The 25,306-nt window shown below is 35.9% G+C and overlaps 1 protein-coding gene across 2 annotated transcripts in view; it reads left to right on the top strand.

Moving 5' to 3' along the window:
* LOC142354048 (mesotocin receptor-like) overlaps positions 1 to 25,306 on the top strand; it is a 66,175-nt gene that overhangs the window by 17,776 nt on the left and 23,093 nt on the right. The window contains exon 1 of one of the 2 annotated variants that reach the window (XM_075406318.1): positions 24,438 to 24,464. The exons of the other annotated variant lie outside the window; for it this stretch is intronic. Coding sequence (XP_075262433.1) covers positions 24,453 to 24,464 — 12 coding nt within the window. The 5' untranslated portion in view covers positions 24,438 to 24,452. Of the gene's footprint in view, positions 1 to 24,437; positions 24,465 to 25,306 lie in introns of those variants that run through there. 2 annotated transcript variants of the gene reach the window in all.

Raw genomic sequence — 25,306 nt, 5'->3', positions numbered from 1 at the left:
AAATGGGGGGCAGCTGGGGGATTAAATTTCCAATCTATCTCCACATTCATTAGATGTAGCTTAGCTGCTAATAATTTTGATTCTTTCAGTTCTGCGATGCTAGATTGCAGAGCGTTGTTTGAACCAACAAAAGACTTGCCACAATCTGAGACGAATTTGTTGGGTTTTCCTCTGCGGCTAACAAAACGCCTGATGCAGTTGATTGTAGAGTCTGTTGTGAGATCATTCGAAACTTCAAGATGTACTGCTCTAACAACAAGACAGGTGAAGAGCAAAATGTATTGGCTAGATAACCTGCCATTGTTTTTAACAGGAAAGGGTCCTATGAAATCGAGACCAGTTGTTCCAAAGACAAACTTATTTTTCTTGGGTAATCTGTCCCCGGGTAAATCAGCCATCTGGGGGGTGCTAACATCTTGCAGCATTCTACGATATGGCAAACAGTGGCGTATAGTCTGTTTAACAACTGCTCTACAGCGAAGTATCCAATAGTATTCCATGAGAGTGTTTCTAGTCTGCTCGGGACCACAATGACAATTAATTTCGTGTGTGTGTTGTATCAGCAGTTTAACTGCAGCATTATTACCGTCAAGTTTTATGGGATGACGAGCGGTCATCAAAAAACTTGCTTTTGTCAAGCGACCACGTGCTCTTACTAGGTTATTCTCGTCTAGGAAAGGTGATAGTGCTTTAAATCTGCTAGTACCAGAGACCTCAAGTCTTTTTTTCAAGAACATGTATTCTGATTGAAAATCTTGTTTTTGAATATTGTGCATAACGTGCAGATAAGCTCTAATGTAATGTGCTAACTTCATTTCTGCGTTGCGTTTCCTACATTTGTCCGCAAAAAAAATACAGACTGCTATCACACGTATTATTTTGTTCCAACTGCTAAATCTTGTCGCGTCGACAATGTTTGATACAGTTGAGCTTACTGAAGAAAACGAAACAACCTTTACTTGTTGAGCATGCAAAATTTCCTGTTTTGGCCACTCAGATCTTTTTTGACTCAAAAATGACGGTCCTGAAATCCATCAAGATTTTGATGTCATTTGCTCAACGCTATATCCTCGAGTTCCATCATCTGCAGGGTTAGCTTTGGATGAAACGTACTTCCAATCGAAAGCGGAGGAGACATCTAGAATTTTGGCTATTCGATTTGCAACAAATATTCTATGGCGCATTTCAGGTGTTCTCAGCCAGTACAGGACTGTAGTGCTGTCAGACCAAATAACACAATCTGAACACTCTATAACTTGTTCTTCTTTTATAAACTGGGCTAGTTGGGCTCCATATACAGCGGCTTGCAATTCCAGATTGGGGATAGTCATCCTTTTTATCGGGGCTACACGAGCCTTGCCCATAACAAATTTAACGGAGATCGATCCGAGTACTCAATTCGCATGTACGAGACGGCAGATTGAGCGTATTCCGAAGCGTCAGTAAAGGTATGAAGCTCAATTGAGCTAATAGTTTTATCTAGTAAATAATTCCTAGGAATTTCGATGTCCTTAAATGCCGGAATTTCTTCCCTTAAACTACTGAAATCCTGGATGTTATCGAGTAACAGGGGTTTGTCCCATTTTGGACCATGGTTCCAGGCGGCTTGTAAAACTTTTCGTAGACGAATTGTTAGAGGCGCTATGAACCCAAGGGGATCAAACAAAGACGCCACCAACTTGAGTAATACTCTTTGAGTTACGTTGCCTGAAATCTGGATTTTTTGAAGTAGTTTACTTTCAATGACATAGCAATCTAATGCTGCGTTCCATGGTAAGCCAAGTACCTTTTGGTACTGAGGGAGAGCGTTGTCTGGATGTAAACTTATTTTGGGTTCTATTGAATTTAGAAACTCAGGACTGCTTGAATTCCATTTGGTTAGGTTGAAACCTCCCTTAGAAAGAACTTTTCTCATTCCTTGCAGTATTTTTTCAGCATCTTCGAGTGAATTTGTGGAAACATAGAGATCATCCATGTAAATGTTGCGTTCTACATATTTGAGAGCATCTGGAAACTGTTCTTCGTTGTCACGAGCCGTTTTTCGCAAAGCATATGAGGCGATGCATGGTGAGTCTGTGGCCCCAAAAATGTGACCGGTGTACTCGTAAGTTTCAATACGACCATCATTGTTCCAAAGGAAGCGTAGGAATTTTCTGTCTTCGGGAGCTACCTTAACCTGCATGAACATTTGTTCAATATCAGCGGAAAGCGCTAATTTGTTCTCTCGGAATCTCAAAATTACACCGGTAAGATTGCTCAGCAAGTCTGGACCTTTCAGAAGATTAGAATAAAAGAACTGACCTTGAAACACACTTGATGCATTAGCGACACGGCGTACTTTTCCAGGTTTGTTCTCATTAGTCACGGGGTGATGAGGAAAGAACGAAGTTTTTTCATCTGGTTGTTCTTTAATTTGATTAACTGTTGTGACACTGCCGTTCTGCAAGTCTTTCTCAAGCGTTTCCTCGTATTTTTGCTTTAATTCTGGATTATTTGAAAGTTTATTATTGAGCTGATGAAGTTGTTTCTCCGCAAGCCAACTGTTATTTGGGAGATTGGCGTTCTTTTTCCAGAGAAGTCCAAATTCATAATGACCATTGACGAGTTTAGTGGTATTTTCTAAAATATCAAGGGCTCTTTTGTCATTTTTAGACATTGCTTTCTTGGATGAAGCTATGCCTAAGTTTTCAATTTTCATCCAATCGGAGACCAACTTGAACATACTGTTGTCCATATTAGGATGGCTGTTTAGCTGAGTGAATTGAATGGGATTGCAATCATCTGGGATTAAGTCAGTTTTTCCAGCGCATGTCCAACCAAGTTGGGTTTCAACTCCCCATGGTGCATTCTTGGGTCCTTTAACTATTTGTTTGTAGTGTATCAGATCTAGATTGTCAATTCCGAGAATGATGGAAACATTATTGTCCCCTATGTTTGGGAAACAGATATGGTTGAGGTGTTCAAAGGAATCACAGAGGCGATTCAGTTTCTTTGTATCAACGTGTGACATATTGAGATCAGGAACGGCGACGACGTCTATTTGTTCGAATGACTGTTCCCCTTGTAAGGGTCTAATTTGAAGTTTTACAGGTGCACAATCAATTTCTTTAGTCATATGATAGCCACTAATTGGCATTTTTCCAATGGTATTCATGTTTAAATTCAGATTTGTTGCAGTTGACCTCAGCAACAAGCTTTGGCAGCTACCATTGTCCAAATAAGCATAAGTATCCAAAACTTCATCACCATTTTTGAGTTGTACAGGAACAACGGCTACCTGTCCTGTTCCTTGTAAATTTAAAGTTTTCACATTAGACTTTTTTGAACCTGACTTAATAGCGAAGCTATCGTGCAATAGAGTGTGGTGTTTCATACCGCAATTGTGCTACGGCAAACGCTTTTGGAAGTGCACTTTTCTACGTGATGGTTTCCCGAACAGTTGAAACATAATCTAAGTTTTCTTTTGTGCTCTCTGCGAATGCTTGCTGGGAGAGCTTGGAAGTGGGTACATTTGTATAGAAACTGGCAACTTTCATTGCTTGGGCAAAGTATCACAGGGGGTTGCCTGCCTTCAACTGTCAAGTTCCTGCTAGAACTGCTATTTGACTGACTATATTTATTAGTTTTCCATCCACTTGTAGCTGATGTGTAGTTTTGTACACTCGGAGAAATTTTCCAGGACAATTTTGCGTGGCTTGAGTGAAAAGTTTGGAGGCTAGAGTTTAAATCTCGACACGCTTTGGAGTAGTTCAGAAGCCAGTCAGAAAGTATGTGTAGAGATGGTTGCTGGAAGTTCTTTTCTAACACAAATTTGTTCCACTCAAGACGTACGGGATTGGGCAATTTTGCTAGCGCCACATTTAGGTTGGTGGTTGAATGAAGGTCGTGAACGAATCCTAATTGCTGAAAGGTATCCACCATTGTCAAAAGAAAAGAAGAGAAGTGTGTGTAGCTCTCTAGATGGGATATATTGGGTGATTTGAATCTATTCAGTTTCTCAAGGAAAGCGTTTACAATTCGCTTTGGATTCCCAAAGTGTTCTTGAAGGCGATGAAGTGCTGAAGCGTATAAGTCACCGTTGCAACCACAGCCGTCGACGAGGGCTTTTGCCTCATCTGTTAATAGTGATTGTAGGTGAATCATTTTTTCAGAAGATGTCATTGGTGCTCTGTCAATAGTAGCTTGAAAAATGCTGTACCATTTCATCCAGCTTATTGGATCACCATCAAAATGGTCCGCATGTAACTTGGGTACGGATTTTTGAAAGCAAGTAGACATTGAGGCACTGTGTATAGGAGCAAATGGCATCTGCGTAACTGATGTGTTAGGAATATTACTGAAGCTTGGCTGTGTTAATGGAAAAGAGTTATTTTGTCCAAGTGAGTTGCTATCAGTTGAGGGAAGTCCGCAAGGAAAAGTTGAGAACGATTGCTGAGATGCACTGCAGGGTGCAGCTGACATCTTACAATTTGAGGTGTATGAGGTCTTGTTGACAGGTAGAGTTGTACCACCGGGTGCAGTATAACCATAACTGACAAAACGCGAACTCGCAGCGGGCGCTGACGTATTGCTTTGAGTGGTGTGATCAGTCGAAAGAGTGTCGTCAAAGACAAAATGAGTCCGGCGTTGTTGTAAATGTGACAAGGTGTTGTCATGCGTTTCTATGTTCTCATTGGAGTTCAAGGATAATCCACCAGATGAGGTTTGCTGGAGAGGCCTCTTTGATTCTTTAACGTGTTTTCGGAATAGTGTCAGAGTCTGTTTTATTTCTATCTTCAGACGACTGTGTTCTCTGGACATAATATCTTGTTCATCAGGCTCCAAGCCACTGATTAGGTCAATTACAACTGGTTCAAGCTTCTGCTGCATTTCCCTAATTTCATTAACTGTTTCCTCTAAAGTTTCGATATCTTCTGAGGACTCTATAGCAGCGATCAGGTAGTCAGTATGTAGTTTGATGTCATTTTCGATCATAAGTTTAGAGGTTTCCAAACGCTTCTGTTCATTTGACTTGGTTGCTGTTGAGGTACCAATGGAATGTTGAGTTAACATTGCTCCATCTGGGGAATCGGATGAACTGGTACTCATTTTGGGCACTGTATTGTTTGAGGTTGACCGCGCCTCAACCATTAATGAGAAGTCAGAGTAGTTCAGACAAACCGAGTAAAATCAGGAATGTTTGGTGGTAATAGTAGTAGTTTTTACCGCCAGAACCTAGTGAAACCTATCAATATCAATGCCCTACGAGTGTTAGAACCAACCAATACCTACCAAATACCAATACCTACCGAAAACCGGAACCTACCAATACAAACCAAAAACCGTAACCTACCAGTACCTACTAAAACCAATGCCTACCAAATACCTGAGCCTACCTATACCTACCAAAAGCCGTAAACTACCAATACCTACTAAAACAAATACCTACCGAATACCGAAGCCTACCAATACCTACTAAAAACCGGAATCTACCAATACTTACCGAAAGTCGGAATTTATCAATACGGCCGACCAGAAGGGGTCCTTGGGGCGGGTAAAAACCCCCAGAAAGACCGGAAAGAAGGCGAGGGGTTGGGGAGACGACCAACCAGAAGTGTGTGTTCGGGGCGGGTAAAACCCCAAAAGAACCGAAAAGCAATTGGGGGGTTGGGGAAACGACCAACCAAAAGGGGGTCCTCGGGGTGGGTAAAACCCCAGAAGAACCGAAAACCAATTGGGGGGTTGGGGAAGCGACCAACCAGAAGGGGGTCCTCGGGGTGGGTAAAACCCCAGAAGAACCGAAAGGCAAGTGGGGGGGTTGGGGAAACGACCAACCAGAAGGGGGTCCTCGGGGTGGGTAAAACCCCAGAAGAACCGAAAAGCAAGTGGGGGGGTTGGGGAAGCGACCAACCAGAAGGGGGTTCTCGGGGTGGGTAAAATCCCAGAAGAACCGAAAAGCAAGTGGGGGGGTTGGGGAAACGACCAACCAGAAGGGGGTCCTCGGGGTGGGTAAAACCCCAGAAGAACCGAAAAGCAAGTGGGGGGTTGGGGAAGCGACCAACCAGAAGGGGGTCCTCGGGGTGGGTAAAACCCAAGAGGAACCAAAAAGCAATAAGCGAAATTAAATATCGATAAAATTCTGAATGTTGCAATCTTTATCTTTGTCTTTTGTGTCTTTTGTGTCTTTTTGTGTAGTTACTTCTGATATTTGGATATTCTGAAACATTGAAAAAAATCATGGTGCACATCGGCTTAGCTCATTGGAGAATGTATGTTTTTTTGGATCTTTTCCGTTTGTCCCCCCCCAGCTTAGTGGGCGCATATTATTTGCACCCCCCAGACGCACGTGCAATATTTTTACATAGTGATTTACTATGTAATGGCACGTGCTCTGTAACTGGGGGGCGCATAACGTACTGGGGGGGCACAAACGGAAAAGATCCGTTTTTTTTTTGAAAACAATATTAGCTTTAGGTGTGGTTTCGAAGCTGTTTTGTTGGGTGCCAAAAATGTTAATGAATGGTGTTGGGATTGGGGGATGCTTAGGACTATTTTGATTGTGTATTATTAAAGTAAAATTAAATTTGATTCGTTTTGTTTCGCTTGTTTGTTGCTATAAAAGGTTTTTGAGAAGTCGACTACTTCCGTCAGGTTTTGACAATAATTGTTGTGAAATGCCGGGCTTTGTTAACGAGAAGTCACAGTGTCCCTGACAACATATTTAAATTTAAAAACAATTTAAAAAAGATATAAGAATAGCGGTGAAATTGGTGAAAAAAAATCAACGCTAAGAGTCGCAAATGTAACAAAAATTCACCGCTGATTTTACAAGAAAACATTGCAAAAAAGGTAATTGCAAAAGGTAATGTTGCATGAAAGGTAAATGCAAAAGATAATGTAAGAATAGAGGTGAATGTATGAAAAACTGTGTTTGATTGATTGTTTTCTGCCGTCCTGCACAATACTGTTTGCGTTCCGTCAAAATTTTCAAAATTTTGCCTGCTGACATTGGACATGAATTTTTTTACCTGAATCTCTATTTACTCGGTTTTTTGCTATTTAATTGTGACCTTGAACATTCCAAACTCTCTAAAACGTGGAAACTTGAATTAAAAATTTAGCATAAAATTTTGATGTTAGCAGCAGATGTTAGTAAAACCTTGTGCGGGAAACAGTTTTAATAAACCTTGTCAATTTTTTATTGAATAATATGTCAAATTGTGCTCATTGAAAAGAATATTTCCAGGTTCATGTCCAATTTATGCAAAATCCATGAATTTTTGACCCTATGGGATATAACTTTTTTTGGGGATGGTGAAGAATGCCGATCATTTCATTGTTTCAGGGTCAGCCTGTGATTCTTAAACTGAGAGCCTTTATTTGCCCTTGTAACGTATACAAAACAAAAATTTGACAGTGCTATTGTATTTTCCCATTGCTAGCCTTCATATAAGGTAGCTTTCAGTATTGCTCATCTCTTTCGCTCTGCGGTTTAGAATTTCACTTTGAACAGGTAACAGGTGTGATCCAAAAAATCTTCTTTTCCCTATCTGTTTACCCATGTAATTACTCAAGTCCAGCTGTTTCATTATTGCATTATAGTCCGTATTGGGCGCATTTCAACCATGTGTTATCTGATTAGACCTTAGTTGTGACCAAACTGCTGAAACAATAGTCATTAATAAGAATTTTTGTTCTAGATTTCAAACAATGTGCCACAGCAACAAAATATTTCATTTTTAAGAATGATACGTAATTTTCCTAAATTATTATATTTTATTGTTACCTAATGGTCACCCAGGATGAAGTCCGCAACCCAAGACAGGTATTGGCCAGACCGACCATACCCAAAACAGGCATTGGCCAGACCGACAATACCCAAAGATAGCTATTGGCCAGACCGAGCAGACTTTGGCCCCCATTGGCCAGACTGAACAGACTTTGAACACCATTGGCCAGACTGACCAGACATTGTCCAGACCATTGGGCAGACCGAACAGACCTTAGGCCAGACCGTTGTCCAGACCATCGGCCAGACCGTTGTCCAGACCAATGGCCAGACAGAACAGACCCTAGGCCAGACCATTGTCCAGACCGTAGGCCAGACCATCCGCCAGACCGTTGTCCAGACCATTGGCCAGACTCATTTAAACGTGTATAAGCATCCAATAAAATTTATAATTTATTCGTTTCATTTTTTGAATGACAAATGAATATAAGATTTTAAAAAGAAATTATTGAAAAAAACCTGCGATTTAAAGACAAATGCAAATTTCAAAAGAAGGTTAATGAAGTATTCTAATCATCTAGAAGTAGATGTCGTTTACCATTTATGGGCTGATATTTTTAAAAAAACAGTCAATACAGCACGCATTTATACAAATTGGCTCTTATTTGGCTGGACCTCTAGGCCTTGAAATTAGGTATTGGCCAGACCGAACAGACCGAAATATGGGTATTGGCCAGACAGAACAGACAGAAATATGGGTATTGGCCAGACCGAACAGACCGAATTATGGGTATTCGCCAGACCGAACAGACTAAAATTGCCATTGGCCAGACGGAAGGCGCGACCCAAATTTTTTCCAGACCATTTTGGACGGTCGCACCGGACTCCTTGTCCGCGACCCAAGTCGGTCTGGCCAATACCTGTCTTGGGTCGCGGACTTCATCCTGGGCAAACAACTTGTGTATCGATCCAATAACACGATTCGAAATTTTCAGAAAACTAGTGAGACCATTGAAGGTTGTATTACAAGCGAAGTGGTTTCAAAAATAGTCAAAATTGCAGTTGATTACTAAAATCATTATACCGTTGGTCCAAAAAAAAGTTGAGGTATAGCTTAAGTCAAGAAATTTGCCAGAAAATTGATATTCGAAAGCGACGTTATTATTTAACCAGTGGCTTAAAGGCATTCTAAATCGGTAATCAGATGGTAGTTGTAATAAACGGGATCAATTCTAAGGTTCCTATAATCAGCATTTCTTTTTTCTATTTAATGTTTAATTTTGTTTTATTATACATTTGATCTCATAAGCAGGTTCCACCTTTGAATTGGATAACAGGCATAAGTTGGAAATTTTAAACTACATCATTTCTTAGCAAAACAGGTTCAATTTAAAATATCATGTAACTCTAAAGCACTTATCCATATCTATCCAATTTTTCAGGTTTAATCAGGGAAAACTTGTCATTATTCAAACTGTTTTTAGGTTGCGAAGAAATGCTTTATGAATTGAAAACATGTAATTTAAATTTGTTCATACTATGAAACCATTAATAAGGAAAAATCGTTACTGAAGGAGCAGAGGGCAAGTTGATGCCAGTCGACCCATGTTACCTTGAGCTCGTTCATGAATTTCTTCGTGAAATTAGTACGCATATAATCGAAACCTTTTAAATTAGTCAGGACACATAATAAGATCACTCATATCAAAATTAGAGCCCAAAACATTCACTCAAAAAAAAGTTATCAACGAAAGCGCACTAGACATAACCCAATTTTTTGGGGAACAGACTGTGAAATTATTAATCTGTACCAAAATACTGAACCAATCTTAACTAAACCTCGCTAATTAGAATTGCCTTGGAGTAAGCTTTATTATCATATATGGGACTCAATATTCTGCGTAGGTTGATGTCACCAATAGAAATGTGGGGAACTGATTATTCCCCGGGCCAAACGCATAGTCAATTTCAGTATTGAGCAAATCTAAATCCAAGTCTTATTTCATTACGGATTCAGAACCATGATCATATCACTTTTTACATTTTGTAGTCTAAATCCAAGTCTGGGTTGAGACTTGGCAAGTTTAATCCTAGTCTTATTTAAGACATGGCAATTCTAATTTAAATCTGATTTAATACTTGGCAATTCTAAAACACAGTCTGATTTAATACTTGTCAAGTATAGATCCAAATCTTGGCAAATCAAAAATAGCCAAAAACGCCATAAATAGCCGGAAAAACGTATAAAATAGCCGGAGAAAACGTCAGAAATGGTTTAAAAAACGTTAAAAATTGGTCCGAAAAACGTCAAAATGGCTAAAAAAAAAGTCACAAATATTCGAAAAAAACGTCGAAAACGTCGAAAATAGCCGGAAATAGTCAGATAAAGCCAAAAAACTCAAAAATAGCCTCGGCAAATTGTCATAAAAAGTCCAGAAATCGTTCAAAAATAGCCGGGAAATCGTCCAAAAATAGGGAAAATGATTCGAAAAAAGACGAAAAATTGTCCAAAAAGAGCAGTTGGATTCGTGCAAAAAAGTCAAGAGAACCTCAAAAACAGCTTGAACCAAAGCCGTTTTTCCTATACTCAGTTAAAAAATGTACTCAACACTGAAATGGCCGCAGGCGACCAAAAAATACAACAACACTGAAAAACAAATATAAAATAGAGGCAACGTATTCGGAATATAGCGTATTCGGCATCAGGGCTGATTTTTATTTGTTTTTGAGCCAGAGCATTATTTGATTATTTTAAGTCAACAGTTTTTGGGTCAAACAACTGAAGAAGAACACAATTAAGAAGAATAGAGGCATCGTATTTGAAATGTAAAGGCAAAGAAACTTATGTTTTTTTCGTTTGTGACCCAGATCAAGAATAATTGATTTTTTAAAGGACAGAATCTCAAATCATTGAAACTTACCAAAATACTGAACGAATCGATCCTGAACTGGCGCATTAGTATCGCCATAGAATAAGCTTTATACCCATTTTTATGACTTCTAATTTGAATCAGTGGTTCGCAAAATACCAGCCTGAGAGCTGAAGACAATTTGACGCCGTCGACCCATGTTAACCTGAGTTCATTCTTGAATCTCTTCGGGAAACTTGTACGCAAATTATAGAGACTTATGAATTTAGTTAGCACACATAAAACGCTAACTCATATCAAAGTATGTGCCCAAAACATTCACTCAACAAAAAATTATTAACGAAAGAGCAATAGACATAACCCATTTTTGGGAGAACAGACACTAAATTTATCATTGTTTACCAAAATACTGAATTAATCAAAACCAAACCTGGCTCATTAGAATTGCCTTTGAGTAAGCTTTTTTATCACTATAAATGACTCAATGTTCTGCGTAAATAGAAGCCATCATTAGAAATGTGGGGAACTGATTCTACCCCGGGCCTAACTCCAACTGAATTTCAGTTACGGGCGAATCTAAGTCCAAACATTATTTCATTACGGATTCAGAACCATGATCATGTCACATTTTACACTTGGCAGTCTAAGTCCAAGTCTGGGTTGAGACCTGGCAAGTCTATTCCTAGTCTTATTTAAGACTTGGCAAGTCTAATCCAAGTCTGAGTTAATACTTGCCAATTCTAGGTCAATTTTAGTCAAAAACAGCCAAAATTCAAAAATAGCCGAAAAAACGTCAAAAATAGCCGAAAAAAAATTGGAAAAAGCCAAAAAAACGTTAAAAACTGGTCCGAAAATCGTCAAAAAATGGCCAAAAAGAACGTCAAAAATAGCCAAAAAACGACAAAAACAGTGGAAATAACAGCAAAAATAGTTTGGAATAACCTCAAAATTAGCCGAATAAAAATTCGAAAGTAGCCATAAAAACGTCAAAAATAGCCGAAAAAAACGTCAAAGGAAGCCAAAAAACGACAAAAATAGCCGCTAAATTGTCCAAAAATGGTAAAAAAAAACGTCAGGAAATTATCCACATATAAGCGGGAAATCGTCCAAAATTGTCGGAAAATCTTCAAAAAAGGCGGGAAAATGTCTAAAAAGACGGGAAATTGTCCAAAAAGATTAGATTTCGTGCAGAAAAAGTCAACAGCACCTAAAAAAAAGTTGCAACCAAAACTGTTTTTCGTACATTAAGTTAAAAATAGTAAAACAGCACTGAGTTGGCCCTGGGCCACCAAAAGTACGAAAACACTGAAAACTTCTGTTTTTAAAATAAAGACACACTAAATAGAGGCATCGTAATCGAAATACAGCGAAAAATAGCGCATTCAGCATCGGGGCTGATTTTTTTTTCGTTTTTGACCCAGAAAATATTTAATTGATTATTTTAAGCCAAGTAAAGTATGAACAGACGGCTTATTTGTCAATCAACTAAAAAGAACACGATAAAGAAGAATAGAGGCCACGTATTTGAAATATAAAGGCCAAGTAACCGTATTTTTATTCGTTTTTGACCCAGAACAAGAATAATTGAATTTTTGAGGGACAGAGTCAAAAATAATTACCAAAGCACTGAACGAATCGAACCAGAACTTGCAGATTTTGACCGCCTTGGAATAATATTTAAAACCATGATTCCATGATTATGATTCTTAATTTGGATCAGTGGTTTGCAAATACTTGCCTGCGAGCTGAGGGCAAGTTGACGCTAGTTGACCCATGTTATCATGAGTTCGTTCATCAATTTCTTTGTGAAATTAGTATGCAACTGATCGAGCCCTTTTTAATTTGTTAGCACACATAATAAGCTAACTCACATCAAAATTTGAGCCCAAAACATTCACTCAACAAAAAGTTATCAACGAAAGCGCACTATACATAACCCATTTTTTTGGGGAACAGACTGTGAAATTATTAATCTTTGCCAAAATACTGAACCAATCTTAACTAAACCTGGCTAATCAGAATTGCCTTGGAGTAAGCTTTATTATCATATATAGGACTCAATGTTCTGCGTAGGTTGATGTCACCAATAGAAATGTGGGGAACTGATTATTCCCCGGGCCAAACGCATAGTCAATTTCAGTATTGAGCAAATCTAAATCCAAGTCTTATTTCATTACCGATTCAGAACCATGATCATATCACTTTTTGACAATTTTTAGTCTAAATCCAAGTCTGCGTTGAGACTTGGCAGGTCTTATCCTAGTCTGATTTAATACATTGCAATTCTTAAACCAAGTCTGATTTAAGACTTATCGAGTCTAGATCCAAGTCTTGGCATTTCGAAAATGGCAAAAAACTCAAAAATAGCCAAAAAACGTCAAAAATAGCCAAAAAAAACGTCAAAAATTGCAGGAAATTTTAAAAATTGGTCCGAAAAACGACAAAAATGGCCAAAAAAACGTCAAAAATAGCCAAAATCACGTCAAAAATTGGTTCAAAAAACGTCAAAAACTGCCGGAAAGAATTCGAAAGTAGCCATAAAAATGTCAAAAACAGCCAAGAAACTTCAAAATTTGCTGGTAAGACAGGTAAAAGGCAGGAAATTGTCCAAAAAGACGGGAAATTGTCCAAAAAGAGCGCGAGGTTTCGTTCAGAAAAGTCAGCAGGACCTCTGAAAAGGCTGCAACCAAAGCCGTTTTTTGCATACTCAGTTAAAAACAGTACTACAACACTGATTGAACAAAGGCGACCGAAAGTGAAAAAACACTGGAAACGTCTGTTTCAAAAGACAAATAAATAAGGCATCGTATCCGAAATTTAGCGTTTTTGGCATCACGAATGAATTTCGTTTCGATTTTGACCTAGAGCATAATTAACTGATTATTTTAAGCAAAGTAAAGTATTAACAGACGGGTTTTGGGACAGACAACTAAAACAACACGATAAGGAAATTTAGAGGCATCGTATTTGAATATAATTGAATATAAAGTCATCGAAACTGATTTACTGATTTTTTCTTTTTGGCCCAGAGCAAGAATAATTGATTTTTTTGAAAGTACAGAGTCTGATATCATTAAAATTTACCAAAATACTGACAAAATCGAAACAGAACTGGCACATTAGTACCGCCATAAAATAAGCTTTGAGCCATATTTGTGACTCTTAATTTGGATCAGTGGTTCGCAAAATACGGGCCTGAGAGCTGAGGGCATGTTGACACCAGTCGACCCAAGTTACCTTGAGCTCGTTCATGATTTTTTTTTGTGAAACTATTACGCATCTGATTGAGATCTATTAACTTAGTTATCACACGAAATGAGCTAACTCGTATCAAAATTTGTGCCCAAAACATTCTCTCAACAAAAGTTACTAACGATCGAGCACTAGACATGCCCCACTTTTCGGGGTACAGAGTCTAAAATCAACAGTATTTCCCAAAACTGAACCAATCAGAATCAGATCGGGCTCATTAGAATTACCTCGGAGCAATTTCCATAACAATATATATGATTTCTAAATTTGATCAGGTGTTCGTGAAATAACGGCCTGCGAGTAGAATGCAGTTAATGCCAGTGGACCCATTTTAACTTGATCTCGTTCATGAGTTTTTTTGTGAAATTAAAACGCAACTGATAGAGACCTCTTCTTTTATTTTAGTTATCAGACATAATGAGCTTACTCATATCAAAATTTGAGTCCAAAGCATTCTCTCAGCAAAAAGTTACTAACGAACGAGCACTAGACATGACCCATTTTTTGGGGTACAGAGACTGAAATTATCAATTTTACCAAAAAACTGAACCAATAAGAATGAAAACTGACTTATTAGGATTGCCCTAAAATATTTTAGAAATATATATATATATATATATATATATATATATATATATATATATATATATACAAAATTCTTAATTTTGATTAGTGGTTCGCGAAATACCAGCCTATGAGCACGACGAGAGTTGACCCCAGTCGATCCATGTTGACCCCAGTCGACCTAATGCTCCTTCTATAAAAACTCATACAATATCACAATAAGCCATTAAAAAAGCACACTATAGCTAACTGAGGGCAGGTTTGGCTCCCGATCAAGCTGGTGTTGAGGAAAAAAGTTCATATGGCCAGTACTTTGGCGGTTTTGGCTGGATTGCTCTTCCTCTGTGTCGACTTGTCCTCTTAAATTTGTAACAATTTTCAGTACCGTATCACAATTGGATTCAACGAGAGGGCCTTGGTTTAACACGGACACCCTCAAGGTGATTTCTCTTTTAAGGATTTTGCCCCTAGCTATAGTTATGTTGTTCAAGATTTGCGAAATCTTAAAAATCAAGAAATTTCAATTTTTGGCTAATATTTGGCAAAAATCGTCTGAGAAACAACTGAAGACGGCTGAAAACGGCCCATAATTGCATGAAATTACCCATTGGCACCTACCGGAGGTCCTGCAGTAGTGTCTGGTACCATTTCGTACTAGTCTGAATCCATTTTCAGGACCCCGGGAAGTGGCTAAACATAAATCTGACCGTGGCACGTTACAACATTTTTTGGAGTTCAAAATTTTCGCTCGAAAATTTCTGAAAAGTTGGTTTTCAACTAGGAATCAACTTGCAAGTGTTATCTAAGTTTGGCTAAGACTTGTCAGACTTTTTAGACTTGTATTTAGACTTGCCCATTACTGGATTTAGACTTGCCTATGTTTAGACTTGGATTTAGATTTACCTAGAACTGATATAGGCTTGGAGTTCGGTCCGGTTGACCATTTGGGTAACTCAAGCCAACTATATATAGCAATTCTTTTTTGCCATTTTTATAACTCTCATAGCAAACAATTCAATACAAGCTGAGTCAAAATTTGCTTATAAATATGTTCAGAAAGAAATGTAAACTATGAGCATTTTGCAACACTTGGGCAACCAGGAACAGTTATATGTTGTAGTCAACTATGAGCCACAAATACACCAAAGTTAATAAACGGATCTTTCTTCAGGTACGCGAACAAGACGCCTGACAACGGCCCATAACTGCGTAAAATTTTCCATTGGGACTTCCCGGAGGTCCTGTGTCTGGTACCATTTCGTACTAGCCTGAATCGATTTTCAGGACTCCGGGAAGTGGCTAAACATAAACCTGGAGATCGTGGCGCGTTACAAAATTTTTCGAAATTCAAAATTTTCACTCGAAAAATTTTGAAAAGTTGGTTTTGACCTAGGAATCAACTTCCAAGTGTTATCCAAGTTTGGCTAAATCTTGTCAGAGTTTTTAGACTTTTATTCAGACTTGCCCATTATTGGGAAACGAGCTAAGATTTGCCTTGTACTGATGTAGACTTGGAGTTCGGCCCGGTTCTCTATTTGCGTAACTCAAATAAACTATAAAAAGCAATTCGTTATTGCAACTTTTCTAACTCTCCTAGCAAACAATTCAATATAAGCTTATAAACATGTTCAAAAAGATATGTAAATTATGAGCTATTTGTGACACAAAGTCAACCAGAAACAGTTATTTATTGTAGTAAACTATGAGCCATCATAACACAAAAATTACTAAACGGACCTTTTTTTCAGGTACTCATCTTTTGTTATTTCTAGATTTTCTCACTTTTTGAATAAATTTCTTTTGCAAAACTGACAGATTATTCAGTGCATTTATTGTACTCTTTGCTTTCAAAAGTTAGTCCTTGTGTTGATTTTCCTCATAATTAGGAAACATTTCTGCATAAAATGTACTGCTTATTCAAAAGAATTGTTTTTTTTTAATTAAATGTGATGTTTAGTAAGATGATCAATTGTTTTGTTTTAAGTTAGAATAAAACTTTGAATTTTACTTTATCTTTACCTAAATGTTTAATTCGTATTTGAATATTTGCATAGAAGGAAACTCTCGTCAGTAAATTTGGTGATTGTAATCACCAAAATTCCTGACGAGAGTTTCCTTCTATGCAAATATTCAAATTCCATTCAGGTTCTGGCGATTAAAATCTTCAGGATTATTTAAACCAATTAATCTTTCGGTATTCGTTTTTAATGGGATACACATAGTAAACAATAATCCTTCTGTATAATTAGTGTATATTTGACTAAAAACTGAAAATGTCTCCAACCATGAACCAACAGTAGGAAGAAGTTCGATCAAGTTTTTAAAACAAACATTTTTTATTGACCATTTTGACGGCTAAAACCTAAGTCTTAAAAAAATTGAAACCACTTCAATGTTTAATTGATATATCGATCTTCAGTTGAGTTATAAATTTTTGCTGTTTAGTTAAAGTATTCATTTCTGTGTATTTTTCAATTGTTTTGGGTTAAATGTACCCTTTTTTGTCCTAAATGGTTATTAAAAATCAGAATATTCAGATCGATTGTACAACTATTTGACTTTGGTCACCAATAACTATCAACTTAAGGGGTCAAATAGGTTCACATAAATCTCATGAGGAAATTAATTAATTGAAATTAACAATGAGCAGAATATTTTTTCCAACTACATAAAGATCCTCAATTACCGATATGATCGGTAACAAAATATTCCAACTGGTTGTTTCTTTATAAATAACTTATTTGATTAAAAATGAGAGGAAGACTGAAAGTGTTTGATTTCCTCATTTTCTAGAGTAGGTTAATTAATCTTAAAATAGACGAATTTGGTTGACGATGGTGTCTCCAGTTTTTTTGTCGAAAATTTATTTTTGAATTCAAAATCTTGCAAGAAATTTGCAAGATTCTTGCAAGATTTCACATTCAAAAGGCGTTCACGGAAAAAGTCAAATAGGTTCAGTTCTGCTGATCAAAAATTTTTTTATCAGTCATTTCATTTGGTTTTCAGTTAGTTTGAGCTACCAAAAATACAAACGTAAAATACAAACCAAAAATACAAACAATAAACACAGAATTCAAAAACTTGCAAGATTCTTGCAAGATTCTTGCAAGATTTTGAATCCGGGCTAAAAAATTTTTTATTGAATTCGGTTTTGTAATTTGTTCAATAAACAATAACTTGCCTCAAAGATGTTTTCTACAACATTTGTAACCTGATTTATTTTTTTGGCTTGATTGATATCTTGCAAGATTCTTGCAAGAATCTTGCAAGTTTTGAATCAGCTTGCAAGATTCTTGCAAGTTTTAAATTCACTCATCACTAGGGGTTGCCTTTATTCTCGCTTTTGTTGCAAGAACTTAACCCTGGTCGGTGGACTCATCTGCGACGCGATGAACATATTCTTATTGGGTTTTTGTTTTACTGCCAATTCTGACAATTAAAATCTTCTGGTTCTTAAAAATCATTTATTCTATCAGAATTCATTTTTAGCGGGATGCAGTTATGCAGTCAAACACAACATTAACAATAATGTTATTCTTAATTAGAATTTGATTTGATTAAGAATAAAAAGTGACACCCTTCATCAACCAACAGAGGTAAGAAGCTCGAGCGGTTTATTTATTCAAAGATTTGTTTTGACCGTTTTTTGGATAAAATTTAACTCTTAAAAATATAAAACTCACCTTATTGTTCAAAGGTTCCGACCCTACTTGTGTGTGTGTGTGTGTGTGTGTGTGTGTGTGTGTGTGTGTGTGTGTGTGTGTGTGTGTGTGTGTGTGTGTGTGTGTGTACGTGTGTGTGTGCGAGGAGGGGGGAGGGGGAGGAAAAATATTCTCAATTCTCAAATGGGTTTTTTAGTTCAGTTTTAGTTTTTTAAATCGAAATATTCGTCATAGAGAAATGTCAGTGATATCATTAAAAAGCTCGTCCAGCGTAAAAATTTTATGTAAACAAGACTTTTTAAAAAAAAATCGTTTCTTCTAGTTATCGTAGGTTAAAGTTTTGTATGAACGCGTGATATTTGGCTTGATTTTATTCACTTTTAGCGTAAATTTTGTTCATATTAAAATTTTTCAAGTGTAAATTCAAGTTAAATTTTAAGTTACAACACTAATCAATTTTGAGTTTCAAAAAGATGAAACGCGATTAAAACGGAGAGTTTTGGAGTTCTGGCTAGCTTTTAAATTTACTATTAAAAATCGAGTTTTATTTGAAATTCTGTGCTTCAAATATCTTTTCAAAACTTATTTCCAAGTCCCAATGAAGAAAATGATACCCAATGAACAAATTTTTGGTTTTCAAGAAATCGCCACTCATTTTGAGATTCTAAAAATTTTTTGTAGTCTTATGTCCTAGACTCGTTGACTTAAAGTGCAATGGGTATCCTACGGGGCAGCAATGAGCCTATCTAGTGCTTCAAGTCGACATCTAATGACTGTTAAGACTTTAAAATAATTTTTTAAAAAATATTTTCTTGAACATTAACCGATCTTCAGCATAATTTTGTCAACTTTTAGGTCAGTTTCACTATTGACTGGACCTTTTTTTTTACTGAAACCATTTCTAAACCTGTTAGCAATTTTATCTTCTAGCAATTGGTTTTATCGGTGTTTTTATTTCTTTTTAAATAATTTGAACAATTCTTAATAATTTTGGTAAATTTTGAAATATTATCACATTAACCTAGTATTGATTTTTCCCATTGACTAATAGAAGACCTTAAGTTGATCATAGATAAAGGCTTCAGGGAAAGAGTATGGTTTTAATAGCTTCGACAATTTTTTCTCGCGTTTTTCCGCTGATAATTTTGTTTTGCCCGTATTTGTTGTCGCTTTCACAGTCATATGTCAAAATGATGATGTATGAAAAAAATTATCATTGTCCTCCCATTCCATTGGGGCATAAGTTAGCGTTTATTGATATCCGTTGAAATATTTTGAATTTAATGCCATTGATTCTACGGGTTTTGTTAAAAAACTTCGTGATTTTAATATTTTTTTTCAACTTTGTTAATTTTTCTAACTGGCAGTGCTACAATAAAAGAAAGTTCTTTTGCTATTAAAAGATGTAACTCAAAAAGAGGTTCTGGCTGAAAAGTTTATTATTTAATGGCTTCGACACTTTTCTCTCTCAATTTTTTTTTCTGTATTTGCCTGTTTTGCTGTTCTTTATGCAGTCGTAAAAAATTCTCAAAGCGTTGCAATATCCGACTAGATTCAAAGTGAAAATTGGATGAATTTATTCAGCAATCTTCTGGTCAAATTGTAATTTATATTAATCTTTGAGAAGTCCTATAAACTTCTTTGTAATTAAATCATTAACTTGTCTTTTGATATTATGTTAAAATAGATGTTGGACAATATGGGTTTTCATGAAATTTTTGTGAATGGTCAATATTTGTCTCTTTTTCTCTTCTGTTAGTAGATTCGCTTCAATAACAGATCCCAATGATCTTTAGATGAAGCCCAAGTAAACATTTTTACTTTTTCGGTTTAATTTTCACTGAATTAGTGTAATTAATATTAAAAACCCAATAATAAAGTAATAAAATTAACTATTTTAATGGCTTCAATGTTTTGTTTTTTTTTGCAAATTTTTGAAAATTCTTGATGTTTTCTGCATCGTTAGTCCGGTTCATGGCTTAATCTGTTTAAAGACACGTCCTATTAGTTTGCTTTGGAATTTTCTAAACTTCTGTCTCAGTTTAAAGTTATTGGTTTTTTAGACGTTTGAATACATTTGCTTTTAAAAATGCTGATGGTTCTTGGAACTTCGCGTCAATAATTCTTTTTTGTAAAATCAAATCTTCATTTGGTTGACAATTAAGCCAAAATTGTAGATGAGCTGGTCGGAGAATTATGTGCACACGCACATTTCCGAGCCTCCTTGTCGATATATAGATCTACAGGTAGGTTATAAATTCTTGCTATTGAAGCCAATTTTTTTTTATTTTCAATGATATCATTTTTTGGGTTGAATGTACCTTCTTTGTCTTAAATGTTTATTTAAAATCTGAATAGATAAATCGATTTTACAACTATTTGACTTTGGTTTCCTACATACTCTTTTTGTTGTTGTAAGAACTTAACTCTTGTTGGTGGGCCCTTCGGTGGAGCAATCTCCTAAGCGGTTTGGCTCATCTTTCTCAATGTTTTTTTTTTAAATTCTGACAATTTTTAATTTCTACTGTTATATGAATGTCATGCATATTACAAAAGTTTTCAGGAGTCTCAAGAACTTATTCTTATTTGAGTTTGTGTTTTCCAGTTTGTTGGTCCCTTGATTCTAAATTTTCAATATGTTCAGAACAAACCTCAAAACCTCAATTTTACCGTTAACAGTTTCTCATTGTCTAGCAACATGCCGCATTTTCAAAGCTATAGAATAGACGTCATACACACACATAAAAATAAACTCCTTTTTCCAACATAAATTGACCCACTCGGTGTAAAGCCTTGGTATTTGATTGCTTTTCAATTGGAGTGTCATTTATAATGTCAGTGTCACTGTAAACCATTTTACTTCTCCTCTGCATCCTTTAATTTTCAAAAAAAGAACGTTAAAAAAAGTTTGAATTTCAAAAATTGCATAATTAAGATTCAGTCGGAGACTAAAAAATTTGGGAAACACAAATTTTTGAAATCAGTTTTTGTTAGCATTATGTGTAAAAAAAGACACATAAGAGACTGAGGTGGCTGATTGACGTTTTGCTGTTCTCTTATAATTTATTTGAATATTTTTCAAAGTGCTTATATAGTGTATCTCAGTCGATTTTAAAAAGTACAAATTGTTTGTAGAAAATTGTCACAAAAAGTTAACTCAAAAAAGGTCACATTCTCTTTTGTAATACATTTGCTAGCTCTGAATTCCAGTGAAACCGTCAATTATGACTGCCCTGGTCGAGACTGGATGGTTAACCTTTAAAAACTTGCAAGTTTCTTACAAGTTCTTTTTTTAAAACATATGAATTACTAAAAATATAACCCTAAAGTTAGATATCTACATGATTTAAAATGTTAATTAAATTAATCAGTATTGTTATTAAAATAATAATCTTCAAATTGTGGCTGTTCGTTCTCATAGGTAAAAATAGGACTTGAAGGCTCCTATTTGTCTATTAACGGATACTTACTTGTATTGATCGAGCAAAAACTCGGTTAAAACAATTTTAAAGCAAGTTTTAGTATTAAGAATTTTTATTGAAGAGGGCGATTTGTTCCATTTTTGAACGCTTTTCAAGATTAAAGATTTGTTACACCACTTCGTTTTTGTTTTCTTCTTCATAATAACTTGATTTGTTCTCTTGTTCGAACTAGCGTTATGGCGACTAGTAACGTTTTAAAATTTTTGGATGATGCCCAGTGTCTTATATCTGTTTGTAGCTTTTTAGGCTAATTTTTGAGATAAACAATTCGGCTGACAGGATTCGACCCTTAATGAGAAGATCAAAAGAGTGGTCAAACTTTTGTCAAAAATAACAAATTTTTATTCCCCAGTTTATTTGTACGTTTATGCGGTTTATGTTTTTCGCTGTAAATTTTTGAAGGAATACTCCACTGAAAGAAAGGTGAGAGAGTACAACTGACTTGAAAACATCAATTCTTACTTTCAAAGGAATTTGATTTCTTACACGATACAAAGAACGAATTGCCTTAGCCATTTTGATTAAAACTGAGTTCAGGTGATTTTTAGAGGTTAGGTTTGAATCATTTTGTACTCCCAAGTAAGGGCAAGCATTAGCTGTTTTGATAATTTTGTCTTTAAAAGAAAACTCTGAATCCGATTTATATTGATTTGTAAAGAATAACATCTCTGTTTTTTCGGCATTAAAGTGAGTTGATTCTCTGTCAGATAGCTGTCCGTTTGTTCTAACATTTTTTATAATTTGTTGTGGAATTTTTTGGTTAAGTTCCAATTTGTAAATAAACCTATTGTCATCCGCAAATTGAAAAACATCATTTTCACCTTCCAGATTTACAGAAAAATCGTTGATATATAACTGAGAAATAAAAGGTCTTAACACAGTTTCTTGTGGAACACCTTGATTAATCGTTTTTTTTATTGGCTAAGTCAATACCCAGTTTTACGCATTGTGTTCGATTTGCGAGAAAAAAATTGAAAAGTAAAATCGTTGATTGAAAGAGATTGAAACTTTCAGCTTTCTTGAGAAAGATCTCATGTGAAATTGAATTGAAATGCTTTTGCAAGATCTAAGAACACAGCAACTGTGTTGTTGTTATCTTCCATATTTGTTATTATTTTTTAAAATAAAGTAAATCACAGAATCAGTTGAGGCTTTCCGGATTGGAAACCGAATTGTTTTTTGTTCAAAAGCGCAAACTTTCCAAGATATTCTACTATCTGATTAAGTAAAAGTCTCTCAAAAACTTTTGCGAAAGTGGGTGTTACGGAAATTTGACGACAATTAGTTAAACAGAAACATCGCCCTTTTTTGAAAATTGGTGTGATGTGTGCATCCTTATAAGTTTACCAACGAACTTGTTTTTTATTACAAATTTACTAACTAAACTTTACAAAATCTTACAAGTCAACCATCGAACGTATAAGTTCTTAGAAGTTAACTATTCGATCTGACAAGTTACCCCATTGTCTAGGGAACAACATGAAAACCAACATGAAAAGTTATGCCTAATCTAGGGAACAAAATGAAAACCTTGAGCATGAATGTACACATATTTTTTGACACAAAATTTGCAAAAAAAACGTCAGAAAACTATTAATCTAAAGCATCGAAAGAAAAATCCTTCTCTCTTAACTCTCCAATTACCCTCTACTCTTACGTCAGTCGGGAGCTAATCAGGGGGCTGGTATAATTTCGATAAACTTGACACAGGTATTGATTTAATTGATTTTCCGTATTTTTACTTGTTGTTATTTTTCTTCGCCTTGTCAAAGATGAATACAAATTCCTCTAGCGTTCCTTTGTGGGTTATCGTGGATTCCTTCTTCTTGAAATATTGCCTAACAGAAAGTTTTCTATTAAACACACACACACACACACACACACACACACACACACACACACGCACGCACACACGCACAATCACACACACACACACACACGTTTTACGAATTAATAGTCGGATTTTGTGCCCCCGTACGTTAAGCATTCCCCCAATTCTACAGCACGTGTCAGTACACCGTAAATCATTATGTAAAAATTTGGTACGTGCGTCTGGGGGTTGCAAATAATTTGCACCCAAGCTGGGGGCACAAACAAAAAAGAATGCAAATAGTTATGTGTTCTTGATGTTTTCATTACATGAATCATTGACAAAATAAGATTTGAGAATGTAAATCAAATAAAATCGCTATTTTTACCCTTATTGCGAGGTTTGGAAGAAACTTACAAGATAACCATCAGACTTGTAAGATCCTACAAGTTAAAAATCTGACTTGTAAGTTCTTACAAGTTAACTATCTTTGGTAAGAAACTTGTAAGTTTTTGTAAGTTAGCTATCCTGTCTCGACCCGGGTGGTATTCAATTCTTCACTGTACAAAAAATTCGAGAGTAGCGTTAGGAGATTGAAAAACTGTTTTGAAATTTTCAACTCTAATTTTGTCTCTTAAGTAATTATATTGCACAACTCTAAAAATACGACTTTTTAATGTTGCTAGATGTAAAGGATCCGGCAAAGCATATGGCACCTAGAAATTATTTTCAGAAAAATGAGCTGTATATTGAAACAGTTTAAGCGGTCAACGATTTTGAACTGTTATTTAAAGGAACATATAAGAGTTCACACAAGCACACATGCGATTTGTGAAGAGGAGTAAGATAGCGTTTAATCAGTAAAGCATCAGTCAATTAACGCTGATAAAAATTTTGAATACCAATTTAATTGAGTTGGATTATTAGGTCAGTGATCGGGTAATCATTAGTTCATCTCAGTTTGCAGCCGTTGCAAAGCGAATTGGCGAAAATCAGAAGGAGCTACGAAGTTTGAACGTCATAAGTTTAAAAATGATTTTTGTTAAAAACATCAAAATTGATGGACTAAAAGCGTCTTGGTGGAACAGTCTGTAACAAAAATTCATGCAAATTCTGGTAAATTTACGTGAATTGTTACTAAATATACCATGATGTTATTAAGAGTGTATTCGTGAAGTTTTCGAGCTTCCAATGGAAGATTAAACATTATATTCCCGGCTAAAATTTTGTTCCGATAAAAACAGTTGAAATGATCGTTATTTATAGGGTAATATTACCGATCAAATTGTTTCATCTGATAAAAAATACTGCTCAGAAATTGCTAGCATTCAGATACAGTTTAAAATACTCTCAATTACAGTAACATTAATCATTAATCGAAAGATTTGTATAATTTTGATTAAATTAATATATATTCCTGATTATTCTGAAGGTATGTAAACTTTAACTTTTCGGCCTTACTATTAATTTACATGCTTGGAAAAGAAAAAGCTCGAAGACTACTTTTTTCTAAAACTGCTGTGGAAAGAATACCTTTGCGTAAGCTGTTGATTTTTGAAGTGGTCTTTTGAAGTCGTTCTATGAATCTTCGAATCTATTCTGTTTGCCCCCCCCCCACCTTAGTGAGCTTATGTTTTTTAAGCCCCCAGGAGCACGTGCTATTTTTTTACATAGTAATGTGCTATATAACAACATATAATTTGGAACTGGGGCGCTTAAAAAATAAGGGGGGGGGGGGCAAAACATAATAGATCCGAATACTTTTTAGAGCGGGACAAAAATTGTGGTAATTTTAAACGCAAGTGCTCTTTTTGTTCAAAATAGAGGATATTCAGTTGAATGATCACACAATTGCTTTTTTGACTATCGCGACCTGAGTTCCTTTTTAGCAATTTAAGTGTCCGAAACAGACCAAATTTAGACGCGTCACGCCCTCAACAAATTCACTTGCTTCAGGA

This window comes from Convolutriloba macropyga, chromosome 15, assembly GCF_964194025.1.
Source record: "Convolutriloba macropyga chromosome 15, txConMacr16.3, whole genome shotgun sequence".
Lineage (NCBI taxonomy): Eukaryota > Metazoa > Xenacoelomorpha > Acoela > Convolutidae > Convolutriloba > Convolutriloba macropyga.
This window is presented reverse-complemented; position numbering and strand designations above follow the sequence as displayed.